The sequence below is a fragment of the Halichoerus grypus genome, chromosome 6, assembly GCF_964656455.1.
Source record: "Halichoerus grypus chromosome 6, mHalGry1.hap1.1, whole genome shotgun sequence".
NCBI lineage: Eukaryota > Metazoa > Chordata > Mammalia > Carnivora > Phocidae > Halichoerus > Halichoerus grypus.
The window spans coordinates 9,361,595-9,374,309 of NC_135717.1; the positions used below are offsets into that span (position 1 = coordinate 9,361,595).

The following is a 12,715-nucleotide window of genomic DNA, read 5'->3' on the forward strand; positions in this document are numbered from 1 at the left end:
TCCGGCAGGGGGCAGTGCGTCCCGAGTGGCCGTGGAGGAGCTCCTCGGGTAGTCGAGGAGGGTGGGCCTCTGGGCAAATTGAAGCCAATTCTGTGTTGGGCACAGGGACTGGGAGTGTGGTGGGTAGGTGTGTGTGTGAGAGCACGCTTTTCGGGCACACGGACGCTGGTGCAAAGGCCCAGGGGCAGGAGCAAGCTCGCTCTGGTCATGAACAGACAAAAAGCAAGGTGTGGCTTGATCTAAAAATGGAAATGATCCAAAATGCTGTGGAGAGGCAGACCGCGTTGAAGGGCATGCAGGGCTTAAGGGTTAAATTTGGATTTTAAGTACAGAGGGAGATCCCTGTAGAATTTCAGGAGAGTGAAGTGATCTTAGCTGCCCCGCGGCAGGTGACTCACAGAGTGCTGATCTTGATGGTTTGTGTTCTTAAATGTGAGTGGACTGGGGAGGTGTGTGTACGGACGAGGGCCTCTCGAAGTGGTCGTTTGGAGGGTGAGCAAAGGAACGTAATGAGAACCTAGTAGAATTGTCAGGAAGTTCTGAGCACCGGAGAATTGGGGTAATGAATTTGAGGTGAGGCCAGCCCGTGCAGCAACATTCACATGAGTGCTGGGGGCCAGGGGAGACCCCGCCTGTGGCAGCTCCAACAGGTTCCCGTGGGGGGGGGGGGTGCAGGGACCTGGGGGCCCTCTGGGAGCTAGGATGGCCCCTAGTGGCAGTGAGGGGCGACCGTAGGGGGCAGGGGTGGAGGCAGACAGCGAGATGGCAGGCTCAGGGCTGGAGCGAGGAGGCCAGCCCTCCCTGCAGGCGGTTGGGAGGCAGTGGTGGGACTGGACAGTGGACCTCTGGTGGCGAGGGCAGAGGCGGTCTGGTGCGGCCATGGGAAGGCGAGAGGACCCATGGGGGCGGGGGGTGTTTGGTGGAAGGCTCAGGTTTCTGGAGTGAGGGACGGGTAAACGGGGAGAGGAGGGAGAACTCAGCCATCAGAGGGAAGTAACCTGGTTAAACTGAGCGTCCCCCTCTCCTGTGCTTTGGTGGCCACGGAAATGCAGACTCTGCTCTGTAGGCTAGAGGGCAGTGCTGCGGGGCTTTGGCTCGGCCGCAGCCGGTGGGGAAAGCGGCAGTCCCCACCACTGGGGTGAGCCAGCACGGGGGGCCAGGGCGGAGGTGCCCTGTGGGGTCGCCCCCCCAGCTTCAGTACCCGGCCCGGGACGCCCTCTGGGCACTGGCCTAGTGGCTAGTTTTCTGCGGTCTCTTCGTTCTAGGCACCTCCACACCCACCTTTGGTCAGAACACCCCTGCCCCCGGGGTGGGCGCGTCAGGCAGTGCTCTCTCCTTTGGGGCATCCTCAACACCCACCCAAGGCTTTGTTGGAGTCGGACCTTTCGGTAAGCAGCAAGTCCCCTCGGTGCCAGCGTGACCTTCCTATTTCTCCAGAGAGGGAGGGGGGCTTGGCAGGTTCTTGCTCTGGGCCCCCCCCCCCGGGAAAGAGCAGCCTCATAAGCCCGAGAAAGATGTGGCCCGGCCGGAAGGCCAGCACCGCCCAGCCCGTGGAGTTGGGGGGAACGTTCCCGACCACGGGAAAGCCAGGTAACAATGCCTTCCTGCTCACTCGCAGAGGATCTGGGATTCTGCATTTTTACTAGTCCCTCTCCACCCCCCGCACCCCCCAGCAACTGACATGGTTTTGGGAGGCCCAGTTTAGTACCCGGCCTTCTGCTGGCCTAACCTTCCAAAGATTGGGGTGCCCGGGGGAGTGCCCCAGGCAGCAGCTGCCCTGATGAGACCTTGTTGCATCTTTCCAGGCTCGGCGGCCCCTTCCTTTTCCATTGGTGCAGGATCCAAGACCCCGGGGGCTCGGCAGCGACTGCAGGCCCGCAGGCAGCACGCCCGCAAGAAATAGCCTTTGGCCCCCTTCCGTCCCCCCACTCCTTGCCCAAATGTGGACCTCAGCACCTGCTAGGAAGAGCCTCTGACCCTTCTAGTTCCATAGAGCAACCCCCCCCCCCCATCTCTGGCTTCCACCAGCGGGGAGGCAGCGGCAGCCCTGGTGGCCGGTCCCGCTCCTCGAGGAAGCAGCCTCGGGCCTGGGGGCGGGGGCGGCAGCCCGCTCCCTGTACTTGAACAGCTCCGCGGTGAGGCTGGAGAGCGCGAGAACATCTGTACATATGGTCCCCTCCTTCCCTGACTCCTGTGTGGTGTGTTCCCGCCGCTCCCCGCGAGAGCCGGCTTGGCGGGGGGGGGGGGGGGGGTCGCAGGCACAGCCCTCGCCCTTGTCGCCGCTGGGGACGGGAGTCGGGGAGCTGGGTCAGCCCCGCAGCTTTACCTTGCTTGGCTTGCCTATAAGAAGTGGTTCTCCCCGGGGCCCGTTAGGGGACCCTGCTTCCCCATCTCTTGCTGCTTTGTCCCTCACCGGTTCCTTGCAGGATCCGCTCCTTTTTAAGTGGCCCCGAATTTCGCTTTGCCTTGGGAGACCCCAGTGGGTGCTGCTCCTGCCAAGTCCGAGTCAATGTTTTGTCCCCCACCCTCTGCCAGTTTGGCCCCTAAAAGCTTGGTGGCTCAAGACTGTTAGCCTGGCAGCTGCAGGGGGGGAAGCACCCGGAGCAGGCAGGACGTCCCCCCGCTGTTCAGCTGCCTCCTCGCCCGCCTCGCCCCCCCCCCCCCCCAGGGTTGTATGTTCAAAGCCTTGTCCTGTGTTACCGTCTGATGCTCATGTCCATTGCTCTTTGAATCGAGTTTGGAGGAAGAATTGAATCGTATGAGTGGCGGCATGTTGGTAGTGCCGGACTTAACTGTTTCAAGTTTCCGGGGCCTCGCTAATTGAATGTGGGAAGTAGCACCACTTTATGGCTACACGTGCTGACTCCTGGATTTGCAAATGGTGTTTTGACTTTAAGGGCTGGCAGCCCAAGAGGATGGGGCCGAGGGGAAGCAAAAACCTCTTCCCTCCACTGTTTCCCTCCCACCCCTGCCGTGGGCTAGATCCGCCCCAGGATGTGGTAGAAAACCAAAAGTAGTGAACCACACCAGAATTCTTCAGGTTCCTCCCCCCTTCCCCCCCCCTCTGTTCCCAGATCACCTACCCCGGGCCCAAGAGCCTTGCTGCCATGCCCATCCTCTTTGGGAGAAGTATGAATGCGTGTGTCTAAATTAAAAGAAAAAAATATTTAAACATTTTTTAACAAAATAAAAATTTATTTTTGTATTTAAGCTAAATTGCCTTTTAAATTCCTTCAAGCTTGGTTCACTGAGGTGGTTAAGTATAAATGCTATTGACTAGGAATTAGCTGTATAGGTAAGTTATGCCCGTGAGAGGCTCAGATGCTGTCCTCGGCAGCTCTCCTGAGGGGCCGGAGCTCCTTCAGGACACACGATATAAAATGTAACTCTTATTTTATAAATAATGTGACGTAGATGTAACTAGTCCCCCCTCACCCGTGACCGAGGTTGAGTGCTATGGCAGGCGACGGTCATGGCCATCCCTGTCGCCCCCCGGCCCCGGGAAGAGCGGGCCTGACTTCCCTGCGTGTGGAGCTGAGGGAGAGGCCTGCACCTCATGTCCCAAATCCCTGTTAGGATCGGGGGGCGGGGGGGGGGCACGGGTCTAGAAAGCAAGCTTCCGCAGGCAGCTGACGGAAGGTAGGCCCCTCTCCGCCGCAGCGCTCTGAGCTAGTTACCTCGGTTCCACCGGCAGGACAGTTGGTCCGGGAGCCCGGAGGGTGTCCTGGTGCAGCCCGAGTGTGTGTGTGTGGGGGGGTGTGTGTACACGGGTGTGTGTGTGTGTGTACACGGACGTGCACTGGACAGGAACGGGAGGCTGGGACTTTCCATGACAAAGAGTTAATTCCTGTGAGTCTAGTTGGAATTTTTAGTATGAATGTGAGATTTTTCTCCTTGCTTATGTCATTAAGAATAAAAAACAACTGTGATCTATCGTATTCCATGTCCCGCCTTTTATTTCTGTGGGCAGAATTCTCTCACCAGCAGGAACACGGCCTGGGGGAGGGACCCAGAGGACGAGGAAATCCACTCTCTGTCCCCCGCTGGAGATTCAGGGTTACCGCTTTCCTTTCTAAAGCAATAAAAAGAACCTTTCAAAAACCTGCCGGCTGAGCTGCGGGGAGGAGCGGGCTCTTCCTCCCCACCCGAGAAGGAGAAGCCCTGCGGACCTGCTGTGTGCGGGGCTGTGTGCGGGGCTGCGCGCCAGGAGCCACGGCCTGGCGCCGTCTCTTGCTCCGCGGGGCTGCGCTGGGTGTGGGTTCAGGCGCCGCTTCAGCCTGCGGGACTGAGCTAGAAGGAAAGTACGTAAGTTAGGTGCAGCCCGGGCCTCCGGCGCCTTCCATGCAGCCCCCGTGCCTGCCCCCTCACTCACCTCGGCACCTCTACCCTTTCCAGAACAGCAACAAAGAAGCCACCAGTGAGCGTGGTCTCGGGGGAGGCCCGGAGGCAGTGTTCAGCCCCGGGGAAAGTGCCGAGGCCTCGGTGGGGCCAGGAGGGTAGGACGGGAGCTAGCCTGTGCAGAAGAATGGCAGAGTTCTGGGTAAAAAGAGAGCAGCCCCCTTCCCCCGGACCCTGGCGGGACCCCCTCACCCCGCCCGCCCCGCTACCTGAAGGTCCCTGGGTTCTGCTGCAGGGCGTCGCACACCACATCTTCATTCTCCTCCTGGCAGAGGGAGCATGTGGAGTAGACCAGGCGCTGCAGGGAGGGGAAGGTGAGCGCGTGGCGCAGTGCTCGCTGCTGGAACCCGGCCAGGGCCTGCAGCCGTGCCTTGCTCGGGGTGCCTGCCCTGGGCTCCTCCAGCTGTCTGGCTGGCATTCCTAGGGACAAAGCGTGTCAGCTGCAGACAGCCTCACTTCGAACGGAGATGCCCTGCTTCTCACGAGGCCAACGCGGACCCCAGAGCTGCAGGTCCCTCAGACACACTCTGTCCCCATCTCACCTGAGCCGCTACAAGAAGGATCCAGTAAGATGTACTGGACCCGACGGTAGCGCTGGTCAGAGGGTGAGACAGCCAGGAAGTCTTCCTCCGCCAGCTCGCAGCACGAGACCCCAGCCCGGGCCAGCAGGGTAGCCATGGACGCCAGGCGCCCGGCATCCAGGTCAAAGGCAAAGATCTTCCTGGGGGGCAGGGGAGAGCTGGGGCGGATCACCGGGCACCTAAGGGCCCACAGATCTGACAGGCAGGAACACGTCCATTCGGGGCACAGGAAAGAAGGGACAGTGTCCAGGTGGAGGGACCTGACCCTGGGGCTTCAGATCTCCCACCGGCCGCCCGCTGGGCAGCTGAGCGTAGGGCTCCAGCACCAACAGGTCCCGATGGAATTCTCTGGGCCTCCGGGCCCGACCTCCAAGGACGGCACCAGCACCGTGTCCCCCCGGCCCGGGCTGACCGCGGCACTCACCCCTGGTTCTTGAGGAGAGCGGCCAAGTGACTGGTCTTGTTGCCGGGGGCGGCACAGGCGTCGATGACGTGGGCGCCCGGGGGCGGGGCCAGCAGCGCGGCTGGGAGGCAGCTGGCCTGGCGGGCAGAGCGCAGCGCTGGGGCACCGGGACCCCCGGCCGGCCCACGTGTGCGCGCCTCCCCCCTCCCCCGTCCGCCTGCCCCACCTTGTCCTGTAGGATGAGGTGACCGGCCCGGTACAGTGGGTGGTCGTGCAGATCCGTCTGGGCCGGAAACACCAGCAGCTCTGGCAACAAGGGATCCAGAAGAAAGCACCTGCCGCGGAGAGCCCGCGCGTCCTCGAGGCTGCCAGGGAACAAGCAGCACCGAGCATGCGGGGAGCTGCCCACGCCGAGCGCCAGGCTGGGCCTCTTACCTGTGACCCCACGTTTCTCGTGCTGCTACAGAGAAAGGGAGAGGCGGCAGGTGAGGGAACGAGCGGGCGCTCAGGCCAGCCCTGGGGTCCCACTGCCGCCGTTTTCCGGGGGCGGGCGCGGGGGGGGGGGGGTCTCACCCCCTCGCGCTTCTGGGGCACGGTCGCCGTGAGGATGGAGTTACTACATCCGAGACACTTAGGAAAGCAGCCCGCACAAGGGAGGCGCTCACGAAACGCCAGTCAGTGCTTGGAAACACACGCCGGCCGGTGGGCGCTGGCGTGAGGGGCGGGGGCGGAGCACGGGGCAGGCGGCTGCCCCAGGCCCAGCGCCCCCGCTGCACCACCCTGGCCTCCACGGGCCGCAGGGGAAAGGGAGGGAGCGGAGGTGACTTCCCAGAGCTGTCAAACTCCGAGGAGGTGCGGGGGTGCAGGGGAGCACCGCGGCCCGGGAAGCAGGGGGCACATCCCAGGGGCCAGCCCAGGAAGGGTCTTCCGCTGGGAGAACTTTCTGCGGCCAACCACAGTTGAAGTCTGGAAGTGGGAGACCAGGAGGTTCTTCAGCCCATGAAGACAGAAAATGACAGGCAGGGTCTGGGAGGACAGAAAGGTGCAGCGGGCAGGGTGGGCGTGACGGGGAGACACGACTCGGCTGCTAGCCTGGCTGCCACCTGTTCGCTGACGACAGGGAACGCTGAGGCGCAAAGTGCAGGGACGCGGGACGCTTCCACACCCGCAAGCCAACCATACCCACACCACGTACACAAATTGAAGGACAAAGATCCCGCTCGTCTCATCTAACAAGATTCAACATCCATTCATGATAAAAGCTCACCAGAGCGGGTGTCGGGGGCACACACCTCAACATAATACAGGCCACATGTGAAAGGCCCACAGCTAACATACTCAGGGGTGAAAAGCTGAAAGCCCTTCCTCTAGGATCCAGAACAAGACAAGGATGCCCCCTCCTGCCCCTTTTACTCAACAGAACCTAGCCAGCACATCAGGCAAGAGAAATAAGAGGCATCCAAGTTGGAAAGGAAAAACTGTAACTATTTGCAGATGACATATACAGAAAACCCTAAAAATTCCAACCAAAAAACTGTTAGAACTTTTAAGCGGATTCAGTAAAGCAGCAGGATACAAAATCCATATGCGAAAATCTGTTGTGTTTCTTATACACAGATGACAAACTATTAGAGGAGGTCACGGAGGTGATGTGGCCACCCGCCGGGGGCAGGACCTAGACAGTCCGGCTCCTCACCCCCATCCCTGGGACGTGCATCCTGCTTGCCTTCCCCACTCCCCGAGGCTGCCCAAGGACACAGCCTTGAGAGAGTGAAAGGGTGTAGAGACCATCTGGAAGGCAGGAGGCTGAACCCATGAAGACCTCTGTATAGACTCCGAAGATTCTGGCAGGTGGGCGTGGAGACGTCTTGCTTGCTGCCGCCCCAGACAAGCTTCCCAGTAAGTCCCCTTGCTTATGAAGTCTGCCCCCTACCCGTCCAGAGCGGCCTGCCTCTTTCTTGGTCACTCCCTACCCTCGGCATCACGGGGCCAGTTCAGATCGCACCCGGGAAGCTCCCGAGATCGCACCCCAACCACGGGAGAGCCAACCTGAAGACCAAACACATGGTCTGCGGGGGAAGTCCCCAGTTGGCCAGTGACCACTGTGTGGCGCGGGGTGGCCCCTACATCAGATGCTGGGGGACCCCTGCGTGAGTCCGGGGACACCCCGGAAGTGCAGGCCACTTTAACGCGCTCGCTGGAGAAACTGCACGGATGGCCCTGCGGTAGAGCAAATGGGGGGGCAAGGAGAGGGGAAGCGGAGGGCTTTGGACGGCTGAAGCACCCCGCACCAGCAGACCCCTAATACAAGAGCAAGCAAGAGCAGCCCCCTGATTCAGGCAACTCTCCTGACAAGAGGGTCTCCTCCCTCTGAGCTCGCGGACACGCTGCCGAGTTCCAGCTGAAGGCCGGGGGGAGCATCCCGCACTGCGATGGCTGCCCCAACTGCGCAGGGGCCGGAGAAAAGGAGCCACGTCCGCACACACCCTGCCGCCCTCCAGCAGGGGGCCTCCAGCGGGGGCTGCCTGGCGCGCTTACAGGAAGTGCAAGGTACTTATGTCCTCAGATACTGGATTGTTCTAGCCTGCAGGGAGGCTTGGCCCAATGAGGGGGACCTTCCTGGGCATGCGGGACCCCAGGAATCTACAGAGAAGTCCAACAAATTCTTAGGGAGTTGGGAACGAGACGGGCCACCTGCACCCTGGTCTCTGAAAGCCCTGATAGGGCCGTGTCATGGCAGGAAGGAAAGCCAGCTCCGGTCGGCCCCCAGCACGGGGTACGGGCTGCTCACAGGCACGCTGAGCCCACTTGTGCAACAGACATTCAGGTGCTGTGGGAGAGACCCAGGACCAAGACGGAGCTCAAAAGGCCACCCCCAATCGACCGGAAAGGGTCTGGAGAATGGAACCTGGAAGCACATGGACTTGACCTCATTGCTGCGGGGGCCCCCAGCGGAAGAGCGGTCAGCCTGTGGAAAGCCTTAAAACCTGAGCGACGATGCCCATCAAGAAAGTTCCCTGATGCTGCCAACTAGGCATCCTCCCGCTGCCCAAGAAGAAGGGGTCTCTCTCTCCCCAGGACTAGGGAACACACCGGGTCTGGTATCCTACCAGGTGAAACTCTTAAGGGTGAATTCCACCTGAGGGCTAATCAAACCAGTGCTGAGGGCAAACGCCCCATCTGGGGAACCTGGGAGCCTGCCAACCCCTCAAAGAGTAACTGTCACACAATACACGCCACACAGGGACAGAGGAGAAACCCTCCAAGAGCGACGCCAAGGGGGCACCATACGCCCTGCCCTGGCCCAAGCCTTGTATAGAAGTTCCCTTATTACTAAACCTGCCCCACGTCAATCTGGAGCGGCCTGCCTCTTTCTTCGTTCTCTCTCTGGCCCTGCCCTGTGTGTATGGGGGCTTGTTTTAGATTCTACCTGGAAGGCTCCCAAGGAGTTTGCAAACCAACGTTATCAGAAAGAGAAATTAAGAAAACAATCCCATTTACACTTGTATCCAAAAAACCCCAAAAAACTAGAAATAAATTCAACCAAGGAGGTGAAAGGCCTGTACTCTGAAACTGTAAGATACTGATAAAAGAAACTGAAGATGACACAAACAAATGAAGACACTCCATGCTCATGGACTAGAATATTGTTAAAATGCCCATACTACCCAAAGCAGTCTACAGATCCAATGCAATCTCTAGCAAATTCCAATGGAAATTTTACAGACACAGAACAATCCTAAAATTTGTATGGAACCACAAAGGACCCCGCGTAGCCAGACCAATCTTGAGAAAGCTAGAGATCTCACGCTCCCTGATTTCAAACTATATTACAAAGCTATAGAGATCAAAACAGTATTGGTACTGGCGTAAAAACAGACACGCAGATCAATGAAACAAAATAGAGAGCCCAGAAATAAACCCATACTTATATGGTCGATTAATTTATGACAAAGGAGCCAAGAATATACAACAGGGAAAAAACAGTCTCTTCAATAATGGTTTTGGGAAAATGGAGGCCACGAGCCAAAGAATGAAACTGGACAGTTTTTCCAAAGACAGACAGATGGCCAACAGGTACACGAAAAGGAGCTGAACATCATGAGTCATCAGGGAAATGCATATCAAAACCACAATGAGCTCTCACCTCACACCTGTCAGAATGGCTATTACCAAAAAGACAAGAAACAACAAGTGTTGGTGAGGATGTGGGAAAAGGGAACCCTCTTGCACTGTTGGTGGGAGTGTAAACTGGTGCGGCCACTGTGGAAAACAGTATAGAGGTTCATCAAAAAATTAAAACTAGAACTACCATATGATCCAGCAATTCCATTTCTAGGTATTTATCCAAGGAAAAGGAAAACACTAATTCAAAAAGATATCTGGACCCTGTTTACTGCAGATTTAGAATCGCCAAGACATGGAACAACCCAAATGTCAACTGTTAGATGAAGAAAACATGTAACTATATACACATATGTGTGTACGTACACACGTGTACACACACAAATATTCAGCCACAAAAAATAAAATATTGCCATTTGCAACCACATGAATGGACCTTGAGAGTATTATGCTAAGTGGATATAAGACAAATGCTGTATGTTCTCACTCATATATGGACTCTCTTTAAAAAAAAAAAAAAAAACCAACTCATAAATACAGAGAACAGATTTATGACTGTGGGGAGGGGAACTGCAAAAGGGGTAAAGGCGGTCAAAAGGTATAAATTCCCAGTTATAAGATACATAAGTCCCAGGAATCTAGTGCACAACATGGTGACTATAATAAATACTGTACTGTATACCTGAAAGATGCTAAGAGATCTTAAAAGTTCTCATCACAAGAGGGGGCACCTGGATGGCTGAGTCAGGGAAGTGTCTGACTCTTGATACGGGCTCAAGTCATGATCTCAGGGTTGTGAGATCGACCTGAGCCCTGCTTCGGCCTCCACACAGGGTATGGAGCCTGCTTGAGGCTCTCCCTCTCCCTCTGCCCCTCCCACCCCTAAAAAAAAGTTCTCATCACAAGAAAAAAAACTTTCTGTAATTACATGTAGTGATAAATGGTAGACTTATTGTAGCCATTATTTTGCAATATACACACATATCAAGTCATCACACTGTCTCCCTAAAATTAATGTTACATGTCAATTATACCTCAGAAAAAAACAAAACCACCACAAAATAATCTAGTAATGTGTGTTTCAGCACACTGTTTTGGAAGTATTTCTCCTAAGTCTTGAATTTTGAATAAACAAGATTTAACAATTAAAAAAGAAGAAGGTGCAAAGTTCAGAGAGAAGATGAATTTAGTCCGGCACTCGCTGTGGCTGCGCTGTCTGAGGAACACTGAGATGAACCTAAGGGTGGGAATACAGAGAGAAATCTAGACTGGGAGACATGAATCATCAGGGGAGAAACAGGAGTCAGAGCAAGAGAAAGGGATACATTAGAAGAACGTAAGATGGAACTCCCAGGAGAATCAATGTTAAGGGATGGAGAAAGCCAGGCCTTGGAAGGAGAGGGAGAAACTGCTGGAAAAGTACGAGAAAACCAGAGTGCAGTCACCACCACCCCTCCTCTCTCCTCCTCCGGATCCCTGTTTCCCAGTGGCCCCAGGGACCTCCCCAGAGAGGAGGGGAGCCAGGCAGGGTTCTCAGCTCACCTGGAAGCCCGACCCTGATAGGAGAAACCTTGCCTCTTGAAGTAATCAACTGCATCATCAAGGCTGGTCTTGAGAGTGTTCACCCGCACAAATCGAGGCACCTGGGAGGCTAGGAATCAGCAGTGAGTGAGCAGGATCGAGGCCCTCTCCTCTGAGGGCCTGAGAGCTACCCTCCTCCCAACAACTCCTTCCAGCTCACCTGTGCCAGGCCTGGATCCCACTTGCAACAGGTCCTCGTTGCGGCTCACACGGCGCTGAACCTTGAGCCGGGCCAGCTCAGCCTTCAGCCTTGCCTGGTGCCGGTCCAGCAAAGGTTTCCACCGGCCCCCGCCCCCTCTGAAGCCTTTCCCCAACAACAACTCATACACTAGCACCTGGGGATGGGGAAAGAACGAGAAAAAACCCTAAGTATAGCGTCGGAACTGGAGGCGCTAACCAAGCCACCTATCGAGGCAGTAACAGGTTAAAGTGAGGTATTTTGCGCAAGACCACACAAAAGATTAACGGCAAACACGGGAGCTGAGCCCTGTGTCTTGCTTCCCTGTCCCGAACCGTCTCCCCAGGGCTGCTCACCAGCAGAGCCCCGGATCCTAACCCTCCTCCTTGTCAACACCACCCTTTTGTTTTAGCTAGAGTCCCCGCCGTGGCTACTTAGCAATTCTGCTCTTAATTTGCACACGAGGATCAAAGGTACAGCACTTTCATCCGACCTCAAATAATGACCCGGCTACAGACTGCTCATCCTCATTTCACAGAGGCGACTTGCTGAAGTCACGCCGTGGACGGTACGGCGCTGAGACCAGGTCCGGAGAGGCTCACAGCCCAGCCCCGCCCCCCGGCCCCGCTACCTTAGCCAGGTGCGGCCGCAGCTTCTTCTCGGCGCGGAGGAGGCCGGCGCTGGCGATCACGGCGTCCAGCACGGCGGCGTAGCGCTGCGTCTCGCACACGAGCGCGTACAGCTGCTTCACGTTCTGCGCGCGGCCGAGAGAACACCTGCTGAGGCGGGGGCCGGGCCGGCTGGCCCCCTCCGCAGCCCCCTTCTCCCCCACCGCCGGGCCCGAACCACGAACCCCGCTACCTGGAAGCTGCTGGCGTACACCAGCCCCTTGATGGAGCCCCGTCGGCTTTCCACACCCGCCAGCACAGACGCCGCCGTCGCGTACAGCGCCATGCTTCGCTCCCACGGGCCTTTACGGCTCTGTCGCGAAGCACGCCCGCCTCGGCACCGCCCTATCCGCCCGCACTTCCGGGTCAAAGGGCACGGAAGTTCCGACCCGGAAATCCCAGTGCCCTTCCAGGGCTCCCGAGGCCTGTGTGAGGTGGAGCGCTGGGAGAGCGTTTTCCCCTCCTTTTCGTACCTCTCCCTTTTTTTTCTTCCAATCTTTGCCAGTCAGATAGGCAATGGGGTTTTCCTGCTGCTTTAATTTGTTATAGAGCTTGAATATTTTGTGTTTATTGATCCTTTGCATTCTAACACGTTAATGTCTTTTGGTCACTCTTCTACCGTCTCTTAGTGTCCTTTGTGTATTAATATATACCTCGTCTTAGATATATTTTTTTACAGTTTACCGTTGCTTTTTAATGTGGCTTATTTTGGACGTGTTTTCATTTTTTTAAATTATGGTTTCTGCCTTTGATGTCATACTTAGAAACCTCTTCTTCACAT

At 56.8% G+C, this 12,715-nt stretch overlaps 2 protein-coding genes across 6 annotated transcripts in view; one reads left to right on the forward strand and one right to left on the reverse strand.

The window, feature by feature from the left end:
• The window catches only part of POM121C (POM121 transmembrane nucleoporin C), a 27,684-nt gene extending 23,746 nt beyond the window's left edge, over nucleotides 1–3,938 (forward strand). The window contains exons 12-13 of the mRNA XM_036112531.2: nucleotides 1,266–1,388; nucleotides 1,806–3,938. Of these exons, the coding sequence (XP_035968424.2) occupies nucleotides 1,266–1,388; nucleotides 1,806–1,903 (221 nt within the window). The 3' untranslated portion in view covers nucleotides 1,904–3,938. The remainder of the gene's footprint in view (nucleotides 1–1,265; nucleotides 1,389–1,805) is intronic.
• On the reverse strand, nucleotides 3,932–12,274 carry NSUN5 (NOP2/Sun RNA methyltransferase 5). Of its 5 annotated transcripts, none has more exons than XM_078074467.1 (11): nucleotides 12,128–12,274; nucleotides 11,898–12,020; nucleotides 11,249–11,423; nucleotides 11,050–11,158; nucleotides 5,609–5,747; nucleotides 5,404–5,519; nucleotides 4,941–5,119; nucleotides 4,608–4,818; nucleotides 4,373–4,513; nucleotides 4,170–4,290; nucleotides 3,932–4,072 (listed from the first exon to the last, which is right to left on the reverse strand). In XM_078074467.1, the coding sequence occupies exons 1-11, from the start codon at nucleotides 12,218–12,220 to the stop codon at nucleotides 4,058–4,060; spliced, it is 1,422 nt and encodes a 473-aa protein (XP_077930593.1). In that variant the 5' UTR covers nucleotides 12,221–12,274; the 3' UTR covers nucleotides 3,932–4,057. The 5 variants fall into 5 exon arrangements, with proteins under 5 accessions (XP_077930593.1, XP_077930592.1, XP_035968429.1 ...); XM_078074466.1 differs by having other exon boundaries at nucleotides 4,941–5,174; nucleotides 5,609–5,839; XM_036112536.2 differs by having other exon boundaries at nucleotides 3,932–4,074; nucleotides 4,184–4,290; nucleotides 4,941–5,174; nucleotides 5,609–5,842.
• Between the last annotated feature and the right edge of the window lie 441 nt (nucleotides 12,275–12,715).